At 35.0% G+C, this 22738-nt stretch overlaps 1 protein-coding gene across 5 annotated transcripts in view; it reads left to right on the top strand.

The window, feature by feature from the left end:
- The window catches only part of LOC138701085 (uncharacterized), a 52913-nt gene extending 30830 nt beyond the window's left edge, over positions 1-22083 (top strand). For 4 of the 5 annotated variants that reach the window (XM_069827651.1, XM_069827655.1, XM_069827652.1 and 1 more), the window contains exons 2-9: positions 5173-5325; positions 6649-6780; positions 8313-8543; positions 10576-10772; positions 12640-13911; positions 17365-17606; positions 18736-18911; positions 21321-22083. In XM_069827651.1, the coding sequence (XP_069683752.1) occupies positions 5173-5325; positions 6649-6780; positions 8313-8543; positions 10576-10772; positions 12640-13911; positions 17365-17606; positions 18736-18911; positions 21321-21479 (2562 nt within the window). In that variant the 3' untranslated portion in view covers positions 21480-22083. Of the gene's footprint in view, positions 1-4790; positions 4918-5172; positions 5326-6648; positions 6781-8312; positions 8544-10575; positions 10773-12639; positions 13912-17364; positions 17607-18735; positions 18912-21320 lie in introns of all 5 variants that reach the window. The other variant, XM_069827654.1, reaches the window with a different exon arrangement.
- The last annotated feature ends 655 nt before the right edge of the window (positions 22084-22738 follow it).

Raw genomic sequence — 22738 nt, 5'->3', positions numbered from 1 at the left:
TTTCCTTTAAACTGTTAATATTTGGAATTAAAGCATTAATACAAATTCGTTAACGGGACCGGGTTGCTGAAAACAGTAGTTTATAAGCTTGAATTATATCCGAGTCATACATTTGCCTTATGGATATGTAGGTATTAAAAATGCAGTCCAGTAGTCGGTCTAGAAAACAGAAAATATAAATTGCATTGGGACATACCAAAATAGCACATGTTACACCCGACATAGAGTTGCGGCCTTATAGAATACTGGTCCGGTAGTTTTGGTGTAATACGAAAATAGGATATTCAACAGTATAAATCGTCGTAGAATTGGTAGCACTTGTCAGAAAATAAATTTGAATGCATGTAGGCCTATAGGAATCGAAGTAGACTATTTTTCTTTAATTATGGGTTGCAGAATCATATAAAAATCAAGGAAATGTCTTTGTAGGATACTCGCATATGGCTTTAACTGATCAGTAATTATCATTATTTATTGAGAGAATCACGGAAGCATGCAAAACTAAGTTAAAATAATTCTGCACAAACTTAGTTATTCCTTCATAAATCTAAGTAAAGGCTGGTTCACAATAAACCGGCAATGAAAACGGCAACGAGAACGAGAACGGAAATATTGTTAAAATAAATATAGGGGCCTATTTAAATATGAGCATTCACAATTAACTATTGTGAACGCTCACATTTAAATACACGTATTTTAACATTATTAAATCTTCTTCTAGTGAAAATATAAAATAGTATCTTTAAGGGAAAATGTCCCTGCTCAGCATGAGAATTGAACCTGAGACTTCATGATAATATATAAACTGCTGAGCCATTTATACCCGAACCCACGCTTTCAGAAGTCGAAATTGCGATAGAAAATCTGAAAAAGTACAAGTCTCCAGGTATCTCCAGGTAATACTCTCCGCTAGACCACGCAGTCGTCTGTTAGAGAATGTGTTTATTATATAGTCATTTTAATATCTTTGGTAGAAACATCGCCTGTTGTATATGCAACTGGGACAACCTTGGTGTATCTAAAGTTGCAATGTATTCTAGGAAAACTATCATATTCTACACTGCTATTTCGATTTCTAATGTAGTTTACCCCAGCTTTACAACACTAGACATAACACATTAAAGATAACATTCTCTATAGACACTTCATTATCATCCGCGGGAAATATTGGCAGAAAACACAAAGAGAAAATATAAAATAAATGTGTTGGCAGATTAAATAAAATTACTTTGGAATAAACAGCACATTTCCATAATTACCTTAATCATTTCTGGAACAGGCAACGATTCCTATTCTCTTCGCCACAGCTTAAAATAACTTATTTCCTTTGGTGTAGAAGGCTTTTTCCTTGATTATCATCATAATAACACAATAATAACTTGAGGACTTTTCAAACGTTGGAAAAATCGGTCTGAATCTCTTTGACTTAATACATCGGATGATCATTATCTTATTAATTGTTCCTGACTTGTATATTAAACAAAAGAACAATGTAATAGTTACTTTAGATTGAAAGCATTACAGAATTACTTTTTTATATTTTATCATATACATAAATGTATTTCATTTGTGTTAAAATTATTTTTGTCGAATGATTAAATAATAATAATAATAATAATAATAATAATAATAATAATAATAATAATAATAATAATAATAATAATAATAATAATAATAATATTTACTTACTTACTTACTTACTTACAAATGGCTTTTAAGGAACCCGAAGGTTCATTGCCGCCCTCACATAAGCCCGCCATCGGTCCCTATCCTGTGCAAGATTAAGCCAGTCTCTATCATCATACCCCACCTCCCTCAAATCCATTTTAATATTATCCTCCCATCTACGTCTCGGCCTCCCTAAAGGTCTTTTTCCCTCCGGTCTCCCAACTAACACTCTATATGCATACCTGGATTCGCCCATACGTGCTACATGCCCTGCCCATCTCAAACGTCTGGATTTCAAGTTCCTAATTATGTCAGGTGAAGAATACAATGCGTGCAGTTCTGTGTTGTGTAACTTTCTCCATTCTCCTGTAACTTCATCCCGCTTAGCCCCAAATATTTTCCTAAGCACCTTATTCTCAAACACCCTTAACCTATGTTCCTCTCTCAGAGTGAGAGTCCAAGTTTCACAGCCATATAGAAGAACCGGTAATATAACTGTTTTATAAATTCTAACTTTCAGATTTTTGGACAGCAGACTGGATGATAAGAGCTTCTCAACCGAATAATAACACGCATTTCCCATATTTATTCTGCGTTTAATTTCCTCCCGAGTGTCATTTATATTTGTTACTGTTGCTCCAAGATATTTGAATTTTTCCACCTCTTCGAAGGATAAATCTCCAATATTTATATTTCCATTTCGTACAATATTCCCGTCACGAGACATAATAATATACTTTGTCTTTTCGGGATTTACTTCCAAACCGATCGCTATACTTGCTTCAAGTAAAATTTCCGTGTTTTCCCTAATCGTTTGTGTATTTTCTCCTAACATATTCACGTCATCTGCATAGACAAGAAGCTGATGTAGCCCGTTCAATTCCAAACCCTCTGTGTTATCCTGAACTTTCCTAATGGCATATTCTAAAGCGAAGTTAAAAAGTAAAGGTGATAGTGCATCTCCCTGCTTTAGCCCGCAGTGAATTGGAAAAGCATCAGATAGAAACTGACCTATATGGACTCTGCTGTATGTTTCACTGAGGAACATTTTAATTAATCGAACTAGTTTCTTGGGAATACCAAATTCAATAAGAATATCATATAATACTTCCCTCTTAACCGAGTCATATGCCTTTTTGAAATCTATGAATAACTGATGTACTGTACCCTTATACTCCCATTTTTTCTCCATTATCTGTCGAATACAAAAATTCTTATCAATAGTCGATCTATTACGCCGAAAACCGCACTGATGATCCCCAATAATTTCATCTACGTACGGAGTTAATCTTCTCAAAAGAATATTGGACAAAATTTTGTACGACGTCAACAAAAGTGATATTCCTCGAAAGTTACCACAGTTAGTTTTGTACCCCTTTTTAAAAATAGGTACAATTATGGACTCCTTCCATTGTTCTGGTACAATTTCCTTTTCCCAAATAGCAAGTACAAGTTTATAAATTTCGCTATATAATGCACTTCCACCCTCTTGTATTAATTCTGCTGGAATTTGATCGATACCTGGAGACTTGTACTTTTTCAGATTTTCTATCGCAATTTCGACTTCTGAAAGCGTGGGTTCGGGTATAAATGGCTCAGCAGTTTGTATTTCAATATCGTCCCAATCATTTCTATTTGGCCTATGTACATTTAGTAGTTGCGCAAAATAGTTTTTCCATCTGTTTAGGATTGATGGAGAGTCTGCAAGCAAGTCACCATTCTCATCCTTGATCACGTTTACCCTTGGCTGATATCCGTTCTTAAATTCCTTTATACCCTTATATAAATCTCGAATGTTTTTATTCTTAATATTTGTTTCTACCTCATTCAGTTTTTCCTTCAAGTAACCTCTCTTTTTATTCCTAAGTGTACGACTTGCTTCCCGTCTTTCATTGAAATAATTATCTCTCTTCTCCTCAACTGGATCCTGTTAGAATTTCAATTTTGCCTGTTTCCTTCTTTCTACTACCATGCAACAATCTTCATCAAACCACGGTTTCTTTTTCTTAGTTTCATAATAACCTATGCTCTGCTCAGCTGCAATTTTGACACTATCTCTGATATTTTCCCACACGCTATTAACATCTAATTCTTTCTCAACTTCGTCGGAACTTTCTAAAGTGGCAAACCTATTCGAAATTTCTACCTGATAATTTTGCTTAGCTTCCTCGTCCTTTAATTTCAAAATATTGAATTTAGTAATATTAATTTGTTGCTCTACTCGCTTGGCTACTGATAATTTTTCTCTTAATAATAATAATAATAATAATAATAATAATAATAATAATAATAATAATAATAATAATAATAATAATAATAATAATAATAATAATAATAACAATGGCTTTTATTCTACTGATAATTCTTGTAAGAATATTCACTAAAAGAACAAAAATATATGGATCTTTCTTTTGAGATTCCAGACCCGTACTCTACGTATGAAAACAGTGAAAATGTTCAACAATAATTATTTCTGTGATCTGATATCAAACGCACAAAACCTCATATGAACGTATACATGTTAACAAACAATCTCTTTACAGCAAAGAAGCTACCTTCTTAAATACCGCATATACAATGTTATTATAAAGTTCTTGAATAAAAGTGAGACTTGGGATAGTAACTGCTTGATAATGTCCCCAGTTTTTGAAAATTCTTAAGAAATATGACACAAAATACAGATATAACATTATTATTATTATTATTATTATTATTATTATTATTATTATTATTATTATTATTATTATTCCAAAATCACTTTCTGTACAAATATCAAAACACCTTAAACAATAATTTTTCATTGTCATAAGCACAGAATGTGATAATATTGCGGACATTACAAGAAAATTGCCAAGTAAATGTATACGTAATGGTACACAGGAGGCTCGCAAGAAAAACCGGTAAAACAGAGAGCCATTAAAGATGAAGATGTTTATAATAATAATAATAATAATAATAATAATAATAATAATAATAATAATAATAATAATAATAATAATAATACTGAAATAATTGGTGTTAACTTTTCCTTTTCGGATATTATTTTTCAACATAAGTTTTTGCTAATATTTCTTATTCATTGCTAAATTACTGTACTTTCCATTACTATCTTGCGGTTTTAGATCTGATGCCTAAGAATCAAAGCAGACAGATATTACTCTCTCCATTTTCAATTGCATAATATAGCGAGTGTTCGAGAGTCTCTTGCTACGGAAGATATACTGTAATTCACTAGAGAAGTATATCAAGGTAAGCAAGTAGGTGCAATGAACTCACGCTGAAAGTTAACAATATATTATTATAACCTACAGTACATTATCGAAAGCTCTTTGCCACAGTATGTTGTCTAGAAAGCGTCACTCAAAAGTGAAGAACTGACTGTGGTCACAGCAATATTTAATAACTCATTTTATCATGATTCTTTTGTACAACCTTTATTATAATTAATGATATTAATGAAATACCGGTAAAGGTTTTTAACAACTGTTAAGTAATATTTTTCAGATGACCGCAACATCAGGCGTGGTAACTTCGAATGAAAGCATTGGATGTCGACGAGTGGTTCTGCTGTTACTTCTCGCCTGTAATTATGCTATCGTGGCCATAAACCATGCTCTGCCTACATTCCAAGGGTACACGCCGCATTATTTCTGCCAAGTAAGTGATCTTATACAAATGCTTAAATTGCGGTCCATTTAAGATGGTCTGTTTGAAGGGGTTTCATTATAGTATAAGACAACAAGATCGCTCAATTAAGTGCATAGATAAAGGTATAATCAATAGCACGGTCTTGGCAAACAATTGAAGCGTCCACGGAAAGAACATGATAATTTACTTTTCTTAAATTTTAAAGGGGAACATTTCTTAATTTTAATACATTGATAAGACATCATTAGTATTTGAAGGAGGTGGGATATGATGCTAGGGATTGAATTAATCTAGCACAGGATAGGAACCGATGGCGGCAATGAACCTCCGGGTTTCTTAAAGATCATTTGTATGTAACTAAATATTGGTGCACTATTTCTCTGTGAGTAGAAAGCCTTGCGTGGTTAATGTTTACATTAGGACCATTCTAAGAGTGAACAGATTATACTTGTGTGACCTTCACATTCAAAAACCAAAATTACATTATGCATCTCAATGTCAGACTGTTTCCATTAGCCAACACATCTTCAAACTTACATTGAATATTTCCGACTGAAACAGCTCGGTTTGGTGGCCCTGCGAGGAAGCAGCATGCTATTTAATCTGATCTGGCAGGAATTTGAAATCAAATAATAAATTTATTCACAAGAGAAGTTTTGTTAGCTATTTATTGCAACATCTTCGTACAAACTCAGCAACGATTATGAAATTCTGACATTTAATGTGATAACATAACGATTGGTCAGAAACTGGAGAAATAATTGTACTCGTATTTACTTTTCTTTTACATATTATTATTGATCTATCAGTTATTTTTATTGGTTATTTTACGACGTTTTATCAACGGCTATGGTTATCTAGCGTCTCAGTGAGATGAAGGTGACAATGCTAGGAGATGAGTCCAGGGTCCAGCGCCGAAAGTTACCTGCCTTGGCTCTTAATTGGTTGAGGGAAAACCCCGGAAAAAACCTCAGGTAACTTTTCCTAACCAGGACAACTAGTTTCACGGTCAGACGTGCTAACTGTTATTGCACAGTGATGGACTATGAGTTATTCTCTCTGATCTTTCATTAGAAATTAATAATACCGGTACATTTTCTTGAATGGTTTGTTAAATTTGTTAAATAAACATTTTTTAACTGTATGGTAATTTTACCTTAATTAATGATAAGTTTCGGCTTGTTTCCGCCATCTTCATATTAAAATTGCGATAATAATTCCATTATTAACATAGGGAAGTTAAAGATTTTGTTTATTTAACAAATTTAACAACTCTTTAGTGATACAAATGTTAAAAGTGTGTACTCAAGATGTGAATTTTGTTGTTCATAGGTTGATAGTGTTAGTCCTTCCATTCAAGGGTGTGTACAGCAACTTAACTCTTCGGTTGAAGAGAATGAAGCAAGCTGCCCTCAGGGTTACCAGTTTGAATCGGATCGAAATGATTGGACAGTTGTTACTGAGGTAAATACTACTGAAGTGGCGGTTCGTGATTTCATTTACATGTGGTTACAGTTATCTTATACCCATTAATTTTACATTACGAAAATCGCCTTCAAAATATGCAGCATAGATTTAGCTCAACACACAACAAGAATTGAAAGACATGATTCATGCGTGACTTATTTCTCAATCAAAAATAGTTCTTCTGAAGTCTAAAAATCTTGTAAAGGATAAGACAGGTGCGTTCAGAAAGCAAGGAGACTGTTTTTTTTTAATTGATTATTTTACAACGCTTTATAAACTCCTATGGTTATTTACCGTCTGAGTGATATGAAGATGATAATGCCGGCCAAAATGAATCCAAGATCCAGCGCCGAAAGTTACCCAGCATTTGCTCCAAATGAGCTGAGGGGAAACCCAGGAAGAAACCTCAACAGGTAACTTGTCCCAGAAGTTGAAACATAATGTCCATGATAATCATATTTTTCTCGACAGTGACAACAGCATCCATAGATAGGGGTCCTAATATCTTAAATCTCGATATACAAGTTTGCTTAATTTCGGTGTTATTTCGCATAAAAATCATAAATTCGGTCTTATATTCACAGTTAAAAATGTAACTTTTTTTTACTCTCGTCGTGCGAAATACGTTCTTGTATATTCCTATAAACACTAGAGGTCAGCATTATCACGTATTCATAGGCATTCTTAGCGCGGGCTTCCGGTGGATGACGAGCGAACCAACGTTTTTCGTATTCATAAACCAGTGTTAGCGATATGATATGAATCCTGTACAAGTAACCAATCGATAGCCGGTGGGTAGTTTAGCACGCTCGTAGCGCAGGCTAGTGAAATGTCTATGAATAGCACCCTAAAAGTCCTTATACATTTTAACAATACTTACAATTTTCTATCAACACTTTGCCTACATGTGTAAGTCTCCCAAATAGTTACTCGAAATAAAAATTTTGTATTGAAATAAGATTTAAATATTAAATTCAAAATTTTGTATAACAATTACTCTATCATTCTTTGAGCCCTTTACATTGAAATTTCGCGAAGGAAAACAAAATTTATTTTGAAAAACACTAATTACGAATAAAATCGTACTACAAACAAATATTTATATACGAAAGTTAACGTTATTTTGTGAGTTTAAACTTACGATATTTTGACTCAGAAAGGCTTGAAACATAAAATATTTTCTTTCATTAGCTGAAAAACCGTACTTTGCGAATCTGTTGATTGCGAAAACTAGGTACTTATCTTTATTCATAGAATACCAGTATGCATTATTTTGATGTGAAATATAATTTTGAGGTGCAATATCTACAAATAATAAAGCTCTGAATTTCTGCTGTTATTGAAGTACATTTTAAAAATACAATGAAGAAATTGCCTTGGTATCCATGTAATTTTCACGATATTAGAAAACTTAAACCCTGCTTTGTGTCTGTTTCTCATGATCTGTAAAAGCACAGAATAGTTTAGCAGCAGTTCGGAATTTTAATTTTATTGCATTTATGTAAATTTATAAATATTTTCTGTTTCAGTGGCAATTGATTTGTGAGCGCCGTTTTCTGCGTCCATTGCTGGCAACTTTATACTTCTGTGGAGTTACTTTGGGTGCAGTAATATGTGGTCTCCTGGCTGATCGTTATGGTAGACGTCCAGTAGTACTCATTTGTCTCTATGCTCAGGGACTTCTGGGAGCTAGTTTGTACTTCACAAAAACTCTAGCGACATTCATGATTCTTCGCTTCAGTCAAGGATTTTTTGTACAGGCAAGGAATCAGATAATGTGAAATGAATTCTCTCTGCTATGCACTTAATTTATGAATGTCTCTCAGATCTAGATATCGATGATTAAAACTTTTCCTTGTGGAACCTGTCCTCTGTTATGGGTATAAGGTTTGGGTGTTTGTGGAAAGGAATAGAGAACAACTCCGGGCAGAGGCTTCCAGATTGATAGAATCTGAAACGAGAATGTGAGAACAGTAGATGTGGAGATAGTAGGCCTACTGGGATGATCTAGAAGAGTTAAGCAACGATGATTATGGAACGAAGGAATGCAGCAGACTACTAGGGAGACTGGTATGGTTACGGAAAATGTGTAGGATCATCTACCTTAATATTTGGAACAGTGGAGTGGTTTTCAGCTATTTAAAGCCGTATATGCATTAGAAATATTTCCGATTAGTAATAATTATATACATATACAATACTACATACACATAGAGTGGAAGGGGACCGATGCACCAAAATTTAAGAGGTGATTCTACATGTTAAATATAATAAAACTTTCATTACACTTTTCATTTAATGAAGCATTATTAAGCAGGAAAATAAAAGTTTTTGCCCAATGCTTGCAGCTCTCCATTGCTGTAAAGGCCAGAGAGAAATGGCTGATTGCTATACAACCAGATAGGAAAAAATAATCTGAACAGCTAGTGTCTTGAACCCTTTTTTTGTTTGCAAATTAAACCGTTTAGCCACGAATTTAAATTGAATAATTGCGAAGATCGTCAAAATAAACCTCGCAACACAGCACTCTGTCACATATCACCGACTGAGTACAGTAGAGGAGTAGGAAAGGTAAGGATTACAGGCTATGCTTGCTAGAGTTATTGCAGTAGCCGTGATGTTGCTGATACTTCATAGAAACCTAACGATTTCCTCTAAGATGGTGAATGTTAGAGAAAAATCTAGGTAAGTTTTTTCTCTAACATTCATCTATGTAGCTCAGTTGGTAGAGCAGCTGGCTAAGGACTGGAAGGTCCGGGGTTCGATCCCAGTGGTGACAGGATTTTTTCTCGTTGCCAAACTTTCACAACAGCCCCGAGGTTCACTCAGCCTCCTATAAAATTGAGTACCGGGCCTTTCTCGGGGGTAAAAGGCGGTCAGAGCGTGGTGCCGACCATACCACCTCATTCTAGTGCCGAGGTCATGGAAAGCATGGGGCTCTACCTCCATGCCCCCCAAGTGCCTTCATGGCATGTTACGGGGATACCTTTACCTTTTTACCTCATGACCTATTACCAGTTTCATTTCATTTTGGTCCAGAGGTTACCATCCACTCTGTATATATATACAGATCTATCAATTCACAAAGTAAACTTTCCCTCAATTTATTAGAACACAATGAATTGGAATGAGTATAAGTATTCGTTTTCATTTTCAGGAATCCATTCGTTGGCTAATTTTTCAGTATTTTTAACAATAATGAGAACAGAGTGACAGTGTTCCTTAATTAAAGTACCAGTTAGTGTATATGTTAGTTTCACATGATTTTTTCATAAGAAGAAAACTCTTTAATTCATTGAGCAATTATTGAATTTCAATATTAAAATTCTATGAAAAATCTTATGGCAAAGAATAAATAGAAAGTAAGTAATTTGTTGTATCTAATCTGTTACCGATATTAACTGCAATTATATGGTACCATAATATTAATGAAGATAGAATAATGGATAGTTTATATCAAAGAAAAAGATATATATGAAGGGGTGAGAATGAAATAGTCCAAAGCCGCACTTTTAACAAAATAAGTTTTTTTTTAGGCCTACACATTCATTTCTTACACATATGGGGAAGCTATTAGTAAAATATTTTAAAATTTACCGTACTTAACAAATAGCAGAAGCACTGTATACACTGAAGAAATTATCACACCGCACCTAATTGCATTGGACTCTAAGCTTTTAATATGCTCTCCTGTGAAATTTTGTCTTTGTGGCCCAGGATTATATCATTCTCATCCCTTCATATATATAATACCATATATGAAAGAAATTAATCTTTTGTTTTCTCAATCAGGGTTTGCAAGGCACAACATTTGCTTTACTTGTGGAATTATTTCCTCTGAGATTTCGTACAGCAGTTGGTGTTGTACTTGAGCTGTACTGGGCACTGGGACTTGTCTACTTAGCTGGAGCATCATATTACATACCTAATTGGCGCTCATTGCAGCTGGTATTGTCTATACCCACAGCAGCAACTTTGTTGTATGTTTGGTAAGAAAATATGAATTTATACTTAATACTTCTTTGTTTCGTTCAGAATGGTGTATTAGAAATGCTATTATTATTATTATTATTATTATTATTATTATTATTATTATTATTATTATTATTATTAGTAGTAGTAGTAGTAGTAGTAGTAGTAGTAGTAGTAGTAGCAGTAGTAGTAGTAGTAGTAGTGTCCACCACTATGGAGTAACGGTTAGCATGTCTGACCATGAAACTAGTGTGGGCCCAGGTTCAAATCCTAGTTGGGACAAGTTATCTGGTTGAGGGTTTTCCGAGGTTTTCCCTCAGACAATTAAGAGAAAATGCTGGGTAACTTTCGACGTTGGACCCTGGACTCATCTCGCTAGCATTATCACCTTCATCTCACTCAGATATTAGATAACCATAACAGTTGATAAAGCTGATAAAATAACCAACTAAAATAAAAAGTAGCAGAAGTAGTGTAATAGTAACAATAATCAATATGTTAACAGTAATATTGTCGGACCATCGGATCTGTGCCCCTTCAGCGCTGTCGTCGTTCTTGAAAAAGTTAATGCCTGTACTCACTCCATTCCACCCGCTTTCCTCCCACTACGTTAAACAGCAACCCACGAACCTTGCCGAATAGGGGTGTTGCCAAACTTCCGTCAAATGGTATCATAAATAACTGGTCCTCCATGCTACAATATCATTTCTTTCAATCAAAATACAGCTTGTATTTCTACATTTTTTAAACCTAAATCCCATGTCTCGAATCACTTTCCGCAGCGTTTCTCTCCAAGCTTAGAAAATATTGTCTCTCGAAACCTTCAGTAATTTCTTCAATGTCGGAACTTCATTCTGCACGGTATAAAATTCTTGTATCTTTCTTCTTAAAATACATCGGTTCACATCATCTACAAGAATTAAAGCTTCCCTTGGTCTGTTCTTCCCTGGTGATTCTAGCGTTTCATCTCCTGCACAGACTCCCTCTCTCCTGATTTTCTTTGTTAGGCACTCTGACCCGCCTATGTAAGTTACATAAAATGTTGTATTATTAGTATTAGTTAAGTAAGTAATGTTAATACGTAATCAATTGAAATAAAATAAGCCCCACCTGTGATCGCAGCAGCTCTTATCGTTGCCTCATTTATAGGAAACAGATATTGACCTGTTTGTTTCTCTTCATAGCAAAATGCTATTACATACTTGCTTAATAATATTTCTTTCGCCACTCCGTGCTACAGTATTCATGTTGAGTTGACAACACTGGACTGCAAGTGCAAATAAATTGTCCCACAAGAAGGCTCAAAATTGTGAGTAGTGGGAGAGAGAAAGGGAGAGAGAGATAGAAAAGAGAGAGATAGGAATGCAGGGAGGGAAATGAATTACCGAGGCTGAGAAGGAATTAAGGTTCAGTTCGCATATCTTACGGGGGCACAGATCCGATGGTGCGACAATAGTAGTAGTAATAGTAATAGTATTAGTGGTAGTAGGCTTGTTATTATTAATTGTATGTGGCATTTTTATTAATTTTCTTAATTGAAGACATATTATGAGTAAAAACTGTCTAACCCTAATTTTTTTAAAGTAGAAAAAATGAGTTTTAAAATGTTACAAGAGAATAGCAATAATCACAGGACGATATTTTCTGTTGTTAGACCACTCATAAATAATTAGTATCCTTTGCAGCCAAGAATTAGCAGCACTTATCCGGAAATTTTCCATTTTGAGGGATAGACTGTTTCTACACACATATCTTTAATTGAAACATTACTATTTTTTATGGATAATCCATCTCTTGCAATTGAAAATTTTGACGAATGAAATTACATAGGTACAGTACCGTAAGTTTAATTATATTAGTTTCTTTTCTTCTTTCTGTTACTAGTATTGTACCTGAATCTGCTCGATGGTTATCAACGAATGGAAAAATAGAAGAAGCACAGAAAGTATTGAAGAAACTTTGTAAAAACGATATTCAAAATAATATAAATTCTATAAAAAGCAATGGGATATCTGATGAAGCGAAATGTACTAGAAATTGTGAGAATTCTTTACGTCGTAATGGAGTCACAAATAGTCAACAAATTACTAACAGTCAAGATAAGGTTCAAATAGAAATCAATGATTTCAGTAGTAATGGAAAGGCAGTTGTTATTAGAAAGCTTATGGAAAATAATGAGCTGGATGGAGTTTCCAATAAGAAAGATGGTGTGGAAGAATTACTTACGGATTGTCCTAAAGAACCATCTGACACAGATTTTGTTAGTACAAATTCTAGTGGTCCGAGTAAGCAGGATGAGAATGACACTGATATATTGCCAAACAATTCTTGTTCTGTAGGTTCTGATAGTGGCATTACAGAAGGAAGCTCTTCGTCAAATCATGTTAAAACAATTGATATTAAAGAAAATGTTCGTGCACAGGAGAATAATGAAACTAGTAACGATAGTATAATGGGCGATGTAACACTTAGTTGCATGAAATCACAAGAAGAGAACAACCCTTCAAAGAAGGATTTTGCAGATGCAAATAAAGCTAACATTGATATGACGGATAGTGGCACTAGTTCACAGATGGTTGTGAAGGAATTGAACCAACCACAGGTAAACAAATATGAAATCTATTCGATAGGTGAAATTTCTAGATCCGGCAGTGAAAGTGATGGAATAAATTACAAGTGGACAGAAAATACACATGACCCAGATGATGATGAAAATATTCCATCCTCAACTGTCAAGACAAAGATTCAAAATGAATGTGATTGTCGTATGTTTGTAACTAAAGAAGATGGTGCACAGTGCAATGAAATGTATACTGCTACAGTGAAAAACTCAAGTGGAAAATGTTCTTCGTGTGATGAAGCTAGGACACATAGTGAAAATGAAATAATAGAGAGGAGAAGTAGCACTGTACAAGGCTTCGGTAAAATTGTTGAAAAAACTGCTTGCTTGGATGACTTTAATGAGCCAGCTGTGGACCATGAAGTTGCAGTGATTTATAAAAACACAGGAAATAAATGTACTATTTTAAAGAAGAAAGAGTTGAGAGATAGTATGAAGGCACCAGACATTGGACTGAAAAGAAAAAGAAGTGGTTTCCTTGAGCTGTTCAGCAATAGAATACTGCGCAAATACAACCTAATCATGATATATGTGTGGTAAGTAGCGTTTTCAGCTTTATTTTAGCATAATTTTCCTTTGCTTTAGTAGATCTGTATGTCATTGCTGATAAGACTCATGACAACTTAAAAAGATTGATTACCGTGTTAATATTATGCAATTTACAATGAAAATTCAGTGTAAATATAATATATAATTGAATTATTCTTTCTCTTCTATGCATTCAGAAATAGCTAATGTTAACAAATTTGCAGGAACATAATTTTTTTATCTCATAATCTTACATCCTGTATTTGAAGAATTACGTTTTATTTATGATTTATAATTTTAAGTACTCATTTATTAATTCATAGTTTTTTCCCTGTCCAAGGGCAGGTCTTTTGCTGCAAACCCAGCATTCTACAATCTTCCGCCTTCCTCTTAGGCTCAGCATAAAATCCATATATCTTAATGTTGTCTATCATCTGATATTCTCTTCTGCCCCAAACTTTTCTTCCGTTCACCATTCCTTCCAGTGCATCCTTCAATAGGCTGTTTCTTCTCAGCCATTGACTCAGCCAATTTCTTTCGCTTTCTAATCAGTTTCAGCATTATTTTTCTTCGCCCACTATTTCTAGCTTACCTGCATTTGTTATTCTGTCTATCCATTTCACATGCTCCATTCTTCTCCATAGCCACATTTCAAATGCTTCTAGTCGTTTCAGTAATCTTCGTCGTAATGTCCGTGTTTCTGCCCTATACAATTTCACACTCCACACAAAGCACTTCACTTGTCTCTTCCTCAGTTCTTTTTACAGAGATCCGCAGAAGCTGCTCCTTTGTCTGTTAAAAGCTTCTTTTGCCATTGCCTTTTGACTTCCTGGCAGTAGCTCATGTTCCTATTATATATCTCTAAGAAAAAAATAACAAACTCTGCTACCATCACAAACATTGACACTGCCGCCACCACCACCGTCACTAACATTGTTATAATCACTGCTGCTGTCATTACTACCATTATCACTATCATTGCCACTGTCACTGTTAATGTCACTAATACCACCATCACTGCTGCCCCTGGTACCAAAGCTACTCCTGCACCACTGCTGTCACTCTATTTATATTGGGATAAATGACTTGAATTTCAATCTTAGATCTGTTTTACTTAAGTTTAAGCTTGATATATGACAATTTCTTAGGTACCGGTAATATTCTTAAAAATTGTAAGACAAGATAAGCTAGTTCTATCATTATATAAATAATGTAAAGATAATTAATTGATTAGCTAGCGGACTTACTCGTGTTAATTATGTAAGATTTGTGCAGCTTACAGCTGTTTCAGTGCTTCACACACCATCCTCAGCTTACATAATTAACACGAGTAAGTCCGCTAGCTAATCAATTAATTATATTCAAGTGTTAAAAGTAGTGTACGCAAGATTCAAAATGGATAATGTAAAGATACTTTGGGTATTTGCTTTGGATAAGAGTGACATTATAATACAGTGTGAACCAGCCAGGACTAGACTCCTGACTGCATTGTAATGACACTACCATATGCAGAGGATTCGTTCCACACCCTTGCTGTTAGTATTGCGTAATGCTGTACTTACCGAATTCAAATTCATGTTGGAAATGACGTCCTTGTGATATCTGACAGGCTGCACATCTCCTGAAGACATGTCCAGCAACTTGCTGCAGCTCGTTCTCCAAAATGGTTCAAATTTATTTCATGTAGTGGTTGTTTGTGAAAACAGTGTGGATTGTCACTGTCCCAGTAACGATTGTTTTGAGTGCTCACGTAACCACTGAGGTGGAACCGTATTTCGTCATTACAAAAAAATTAAGGTGGAGTCAAGTAGTCCATTATACACTGACTGTTAGAACCACATACAAAACCTAGGTCTGCTCTGATAATCAGATTCCATTAACCTTTGAACTACACGAATTTTGTAAGGTTTTAATTTCAATTGTTTCGTACTTCTTATCACTGAAAACTGTGACACCTCTACCTACTGAGCTATATGGTGGGATGATGTCGTAGGACTTCTCTCTAGTAGTGGCCAATTTCACGTAACATCTCCTCAGTGAATAAACGCTTCAGACATGTTCGTTTCTTATCCAATACTGATCCAGTTGTACGAAATTTCTTCACTAAATTGTAAATCATTGCTTCAGAAGGTTCTGGCGAATCAGGGAATGACTGACGGAAGTTTGTTGCAACTGTTCTTCAAGATTCGTATTCCACAAAGGTGTCATAAATAAACACTCGTTGTTGTAATGGACACACTACTTGTACTGCACTCTAAATGCCTACAGCTGCACCCTCACTCTGTGAACGTGTTTACGTGACTAAACACGAAACGTACGCAAGCAAGAGGTCTGATCACTGCGATGGGGCAACAGTTACTATGCATACGACTTTCCGTTGATGCTGGTCTAGCCCTGGCTGACTCACTCTGTACAATATATTTTCAGAAATATAGCATAATGCAGTATGATATTGTAAATTTTATACTGAACAACAATGTAATTTTATTATCTCAACAATAGGATTTGCTCTCCACACAGTAACACAGTATTCGTTAGTGCACTCCACAGACGACAATGACAATTTACTTGGACTATTACGAACAACAATGAACTGTTAATCTTAACTAATATTCACAAAGCACTATTTACAACACAGAACTGTCAGTTCTCAGTTCACAGCTCGTTTGTCTTGGCTAGTTCTTCTAGCTCAGTCACTCGCGTTCACAGAATCTCGAACCCCAGACCTTCAGAGACGATCCGCTGAACTTCGAACTCAGGTCCCCCATCTGCGGTCCACTGCACTCGAACTCCGGGCTTCAGGCTCCACAGTTACGGACACAACTCAAGTCGCGCTCTGGTCTCGAAGCTGGCTTCACTGCTACACAAGACTGGCTTGCTGTCCACTGACTTACTCTCTGACTGACTGACTGAATGACTGACTTTCACTTGCGTCTCTTCTTTTATAACCCAAACCATAGTTTCTAGAGAGTTCGCGATCTCGCGAACAATCGACAGACGCCCAGACTTCACTGGATTTCTCCTCTCAGTCACCAGCTGCTACTTCCCCTCTCTCGCGGCCCAGAATGCCGCCGTTTCTCCTCTCCATGCCGCGCGCCGCCCCCCCAGTGCACCGTGGAGCCCGTGTCGACTCACGCGCGACCTGCTCTCTTGCGGGACGCTGGTCGTGAGTTCGAATCTCACGTCACTGCCACAATATTTTTTACACCTTACTTCAGTCTTTTAGAATCTAACATTTTGTAATTGAAATTTGATATACTGTATACAGTACTGTTTAGAGAGGAAAATTATTTTTTTCTCGATTATTTTAAAAGAACTTTATAACGTCTTTATTTTCGCCTCCCTTCAATAGAATTAATATATTCATCAAGGATCTTACAGGAAAATCTGTAACGATGTGTTACAGAGAAAGGAATGCAAGCTTTCGGTGACACCTGGCCTGAAATTTTAATTTGTTGCAGGTTCAGTGTATCACTAACATACTACGGTATTATGTTTCAACTTCCTGATCTAAGTGGAGAGCGACACTTAAATTTCTTGCTTGGTGCCATCCTGGAAGTCATCTCTTACGTCCTGGCATATGTTATATTGTCAAGATTTGGGCGAAGAATCCCTATGGCCAGTTACCTACTCATAAGCGGTTTGATCTGTGTTATAGTTGGAGCTGTTAGTGTAGTGCCTGAAGAAGATGCCTACTGGATTGGTGAGAAAGTATTTTATTACATAATAGAGCCATTTCTTCCAATATATCCAATAAAATGCTCTTAGACTTTAAGGTATTATAAAAAGAAATATTACGACAAATACTGACTGCTTGATCCCTCGATAAAGATTATAAGATGTTTGCAGTGACGAATTCTGATCATAGAACTAGAACACTGCTTGTTCGTCAACATCTTAGAAAGTGCTCAATGTGATTTTCATTCATTGTAATGCATTCTTCTGTCCTGCATCTTAAAGAATCACATCTTGCTACCCTTTTGTTTACTGTGTACCTAATAAGAAAAAAGCAAAGAGCTCACGTTAGAAGATATGCTGTTCTTACAATATAAATTTGTTTCATACAAAATTAAATTTTAAGACCCATGTTTATAAGACTTTTTTTTCTTGTTTTGGTGAATACCACTACCTCTCAGAATATCGATTTTTAAAATTGGAAATCACACTGAGCATCTCCTATGGTGTTCATGATCTAGTATTCATATCTCGGATGATACCGGTATTAATTTTATGATCCCTGTTTATTAGACTTTTTTTTCTTGTTTTGATTAATACTACCACCTCTCAGAATATTGATTTTTAATGAAAATCACATTGAGCATCTCCTACGATGATGAACAAGTAACTCATATCATGAATGATATTAATTTTATTACTGTATCCATGTTTATTAGACTTCTTTTCTTGTTTTGATTAATACTACCACCTCTCAAAATATTGATTTTTAATGAAAATCACATTGAACATCTCCTACGATGATGAACAAGTAACTCATATCATGGATGATATTAATTTTATGACTCATGTTTATTAGACTTTTTTCTTGTTTTGATTAATATCACCATCTCTCAGAAAATTGATTTTTTTAAATGAAATCACATTGAGCATCTCTGATGATGATGATGATGATGATGATGATGATGATGATGATGATGATGATGATGATGATGATGATGAATAAGAGGCCTACTCATATCTCGGAAGTTGCCATTAATTTTATGACCCATGTTTATTAGACTTTTTTCTTGTTTTGATGAATATTACCACCACTCAGAATAATATTCGTCGCAAGTTACAATAGGAATAACATATTTTGATTTTCCTCTTGACAGGTAAAGCACAAACAGCTTTGGCTCTGCTGGGTAAAGCTGCTGTAGTAAGCGGATTCTGCACTATGTTTCTATATGCGTCAGAACTGTTCCCAACTATTCTGAGGGCTGCAGCAATGGGTCACTGCGGATTCTGGGGAAGAGTGGGAAGTCTAATTGCACCGCAGTTACTTTTTCTGGTGAGTCTGGTATAATGTATAACTATAAATTATCGAGAAAATACTCTATTTACTGACAGAACATTGCGAATTACGAGCAGAGGGATTGAAAACGAAGTGGGAATTTCGTTTAGTTTTGTACAGACGATTTTGACTAACAATCTGGACATATGGCACGTCATGGCAAATTTCATCCTGAAACTCTTGGCACGTGAGCGGGAAAACCATTTTCACATCGCCAGAGACATGATGGAAGTCTCTACCACGATCAAATTTTGTGAAAAAGTAACTTATAGAGATGATTCATTTGGATATGCTTACGACTCTGGGGAAAAAAAGACCCAATGATAGAGAATTGGAAGGTACCTGAGTTTCCAAGACCAAAGAAAGCATGGCTGCTTGGAGAAAGATGAATGTCATGTTGACAGTGTTTTCTGGCCATCAGGGTTTAGTTCATGACGAGTACGTTTCTGATGGTGAAACAATCAACAAATAGTACTTCTAGAAAGTTTTCTGTCTTTATGAGATGCTTGTTTATTGCAAGAGACTGAAACTAAAATAGAGTAGTGGCTGATAGCTCCATACGATAATGCAACCTCCCATTCAGCACATCTTATTGAAAATGTTTGGCCAAACACGGAAACTCACATAACAGAGTATTGCCAACAGCATTGAAAATATTTATGTTCGAAATCTGGTTTTCTTATTTGTCTTCAGTATGAATCGTTCATATTTTGAATTCAGTGGTATGGCCCATACAAGGTAAAATATTACTATGATTATTCAAAATGCTTTTAGTCAAGACGACATTCATTCATTCACTCATTCATAGTGTTCTGCCCAAGGGCAGGTCCTTCACTGCAAACCCGTAATTCTCCAACCTTCCCTATTTTCCGTCATTCTCTTAGTCTCCGCTTATGATCCATACTTCTTAATGTTGTCTATCATCTGATATCTTCTTCTGCTCCAAACTTTTTTTCCGTTCACCATTCCTTTCAGTGCTTCCTTCAGTACCGGTAGGCAGTGACACAGACATTTTCTTTTATTTCTCCTCATCAATTTCTGCATTATTCTTTCATCAGCCACTCTTTCTAGCACAGCTTAATTTATTATTTTGTATGTCCATTTCACATGCTCTAGCCTTTTCCATACTATTCATATTTGAAATACTTCCAATTGTTTCAGTTCACTTGTAGTAATATCCGTGTTTCTGCCTCCATATAATGCCACACTCCACACAAAGCACTTCACTGGTCTCTTCTTTAGTTATTTTTCCAGAGATCCGCAGAGGATGCTCCTTTTTCTATTAAAAGCTTCCTTTGCCATTGTAATCCACCTTTCGACCTCCTGGCAGCAGCTCATGTTAATACATATAGTACACCCCAAGTATTTAAAGCTGTCCTCTTGCTCTAATGTCTCATTTCGAATTCACACGTTTACCACATAAAGATTCTAAAATCAGGCGTTTCAAATTAACCAACAATAACAATACTATCAGTGCTATTTATCGTTTGAATTTGCATCTATACCGACAATTTTGAAAAGGTACCGAAAGAAAGTGCATTCTATAGGAAGCAACTATTTGGCATAGTATATGGTATTTCACTTTGTTACTTTTATATCATAAACACGAAACAATTTCATTGCATCCCATATTTTCAATACCAGTAATTCGTTTTAAAAATTAATAATACATAGAATGGGAAAATTATTGTTCCTTTCATTAACATTTACATCTGTTCTGTCTCTTTCACCGTTATTATTATTATTATTATTATTATTATTATTATTATTATTATTATTATTATTATTATTATTATTATTGTGTAACTTTCTCCATTCTCCTGTAACTTCATCCCTCTTAGCCCCAAATATTTTCCTAAGAATAATAAGCTTAGAGGAAAAACCTAACCAGGAAAATCCAATATTTTGCCCATAAAAATGCAACCTTGTAACTCAGTAAGAATGCCAGCAACTTAGGTTTGACTCGCTTTGTACATTGCAATTAAATGACAGTTACTAACTTCAAAAAATGTTTAAAAAAAATGCAGATGTGCACTATAGCAGCATATGGATTCATTTACCAATCTCGAGCCTTTTGGCAGGACAACAGGACAGGACAAATGTAATAAAACCAATAATGGCCCACCAAAAATGGAACTCTGGTCAATTTATCTTAGAAAAATTATCAGGTGACATTTTCTATTAAATGTACTACACGGAATTTTTCATAAAATAGCTTTTATGTAGTTTTCTGTTATTTATAATACATTATTCTCATTTTATATTTGAAGGACTAATGTGAGTATGCATATATTTAGGGTAACATTTTCACCATAGGTACTTTAAAAAATGCTCAAGTAGTAAAGATTAATTTTTAAAGTTTGTATTTCCATAATTCTAATACAACTAATATAATTCTTTCCTCAGGGTGAATATACTCTGCCAGCTGTGCCCCTTGTGATCATGGGTGTTCTGGGGATGTCGGCAGGATTATTAGTTCTTGCTCTTCCTGAGACACTGGGACAACAATTACCAGATACAGTAGAAGAAGTTGAAATGCTGGTTACGAGTAAGCGCCGAAGATAGACACTGTGATTCATCTACTTCTTAGAGTGACAAAAATGGTCATTTATACACTAATTAAGTGCAATGGAATGAAGCAATATTCTAAGACGGATCTGTGAGACGATTTCTTTCTTTGGAGTATTATTTGTTGTTATAATAAATAAATTTATAACTGTTTTGTTTGGATTCACATTTCAGGGTTATTACTGAATATAGGTAGCCTATTATAAACCGTTTAATAGTATTTAAATGTGAATTCGGATGTGTACTTACTTCATTTTCATGTTTATTGAATTTGAACACTGAAATTCTCAATTACATTTACAATGTGAAATATAGCAGAGCTATATATTATTTTGTATTTATAACCAAGAATGTAATTGCTAAGACATTGCAGATCAAACTGAACCACTATTTTGAAAATTTATATTTTCTATCTTTCTGTCTTATAATAAGACGTACATATTATGTGTAATTCCTCATCCTTCTCCTGTTTCTTTGGTATATATTCTTTTTGTAGTTTTTAATTATTTTATGTTTTGTACGTATTTTACATGTAATTGCGCAACCTTAATTGTATGCATGTAATATATTAAAGTTTATATAAATTTATTTTCATTGACCATGTCGAAAATGTTTTTATTGTCAATAGATGCCAAATGAATTTATGAATTAACCACTTTCTGTAGTACTTTCCTTCAAAGTGTCAATGTGAAATTTCCATCATTGAAGGTCATCCATAGGAATTGTGCCCTCCCCCCCCCACACACAAACATTTGTCAAACCACCATACACACATTTGTCGGGCTCATCCCCTGTCAATGTTTTAATGAATGTTGAAATTCTGTAATTTAAACACATTAGTAAGACAACAGCTAAGGAAATGTTATTATAATGTTCCCTCAAAGAAGGAAATAACCCTTCAATATTAGTCTACATCTTAAACTTGTTGAAAATGTAATCACTATTTCAATTATATGTGATTTAACAAATTCTTCTTTCGTGTTTTGCAAATATTTTATGTATACGCCTCCTTAAAAAAAATCTAAGAATTGGACTGGGCCCCTCTGCCGCCCGGCCCCCCATCTCAGGTGTCTCCATTCCCCCTGTGGACGGCCCTGCATCAACACAGAATCTTTCTTTTCAAAATACATTCTGTTCTTCTCCCAGTAATTACTCATATAACATATATCCATATGTATGATTTGAGGCTTTCACAGTGATCAACATGGCGTGAGCTTTTTGAATATTTGCATAGTGTAATAGATGTAGATACATCC

This window comes from Periplaneta americana, chromosome 6 (genome assembly GCF_040183065.1).
Source record: "Periplaneta americana isolate PAMFEO1 chromosome 6, P.americana_PAMFEO1_priV1, whole genome shotgun sequence".
Classification (NCBI taxonomy): Eukaryota; Metazoa; Arthropoda; class Insecta; order Blattodea; family Blattidae; genus Periplaneta; species Periplaneta americana.
Note: the sequence above shows the minus strand (reverse complement) of the source record. Positions and strands in the feature narration are given on the sequence as shown.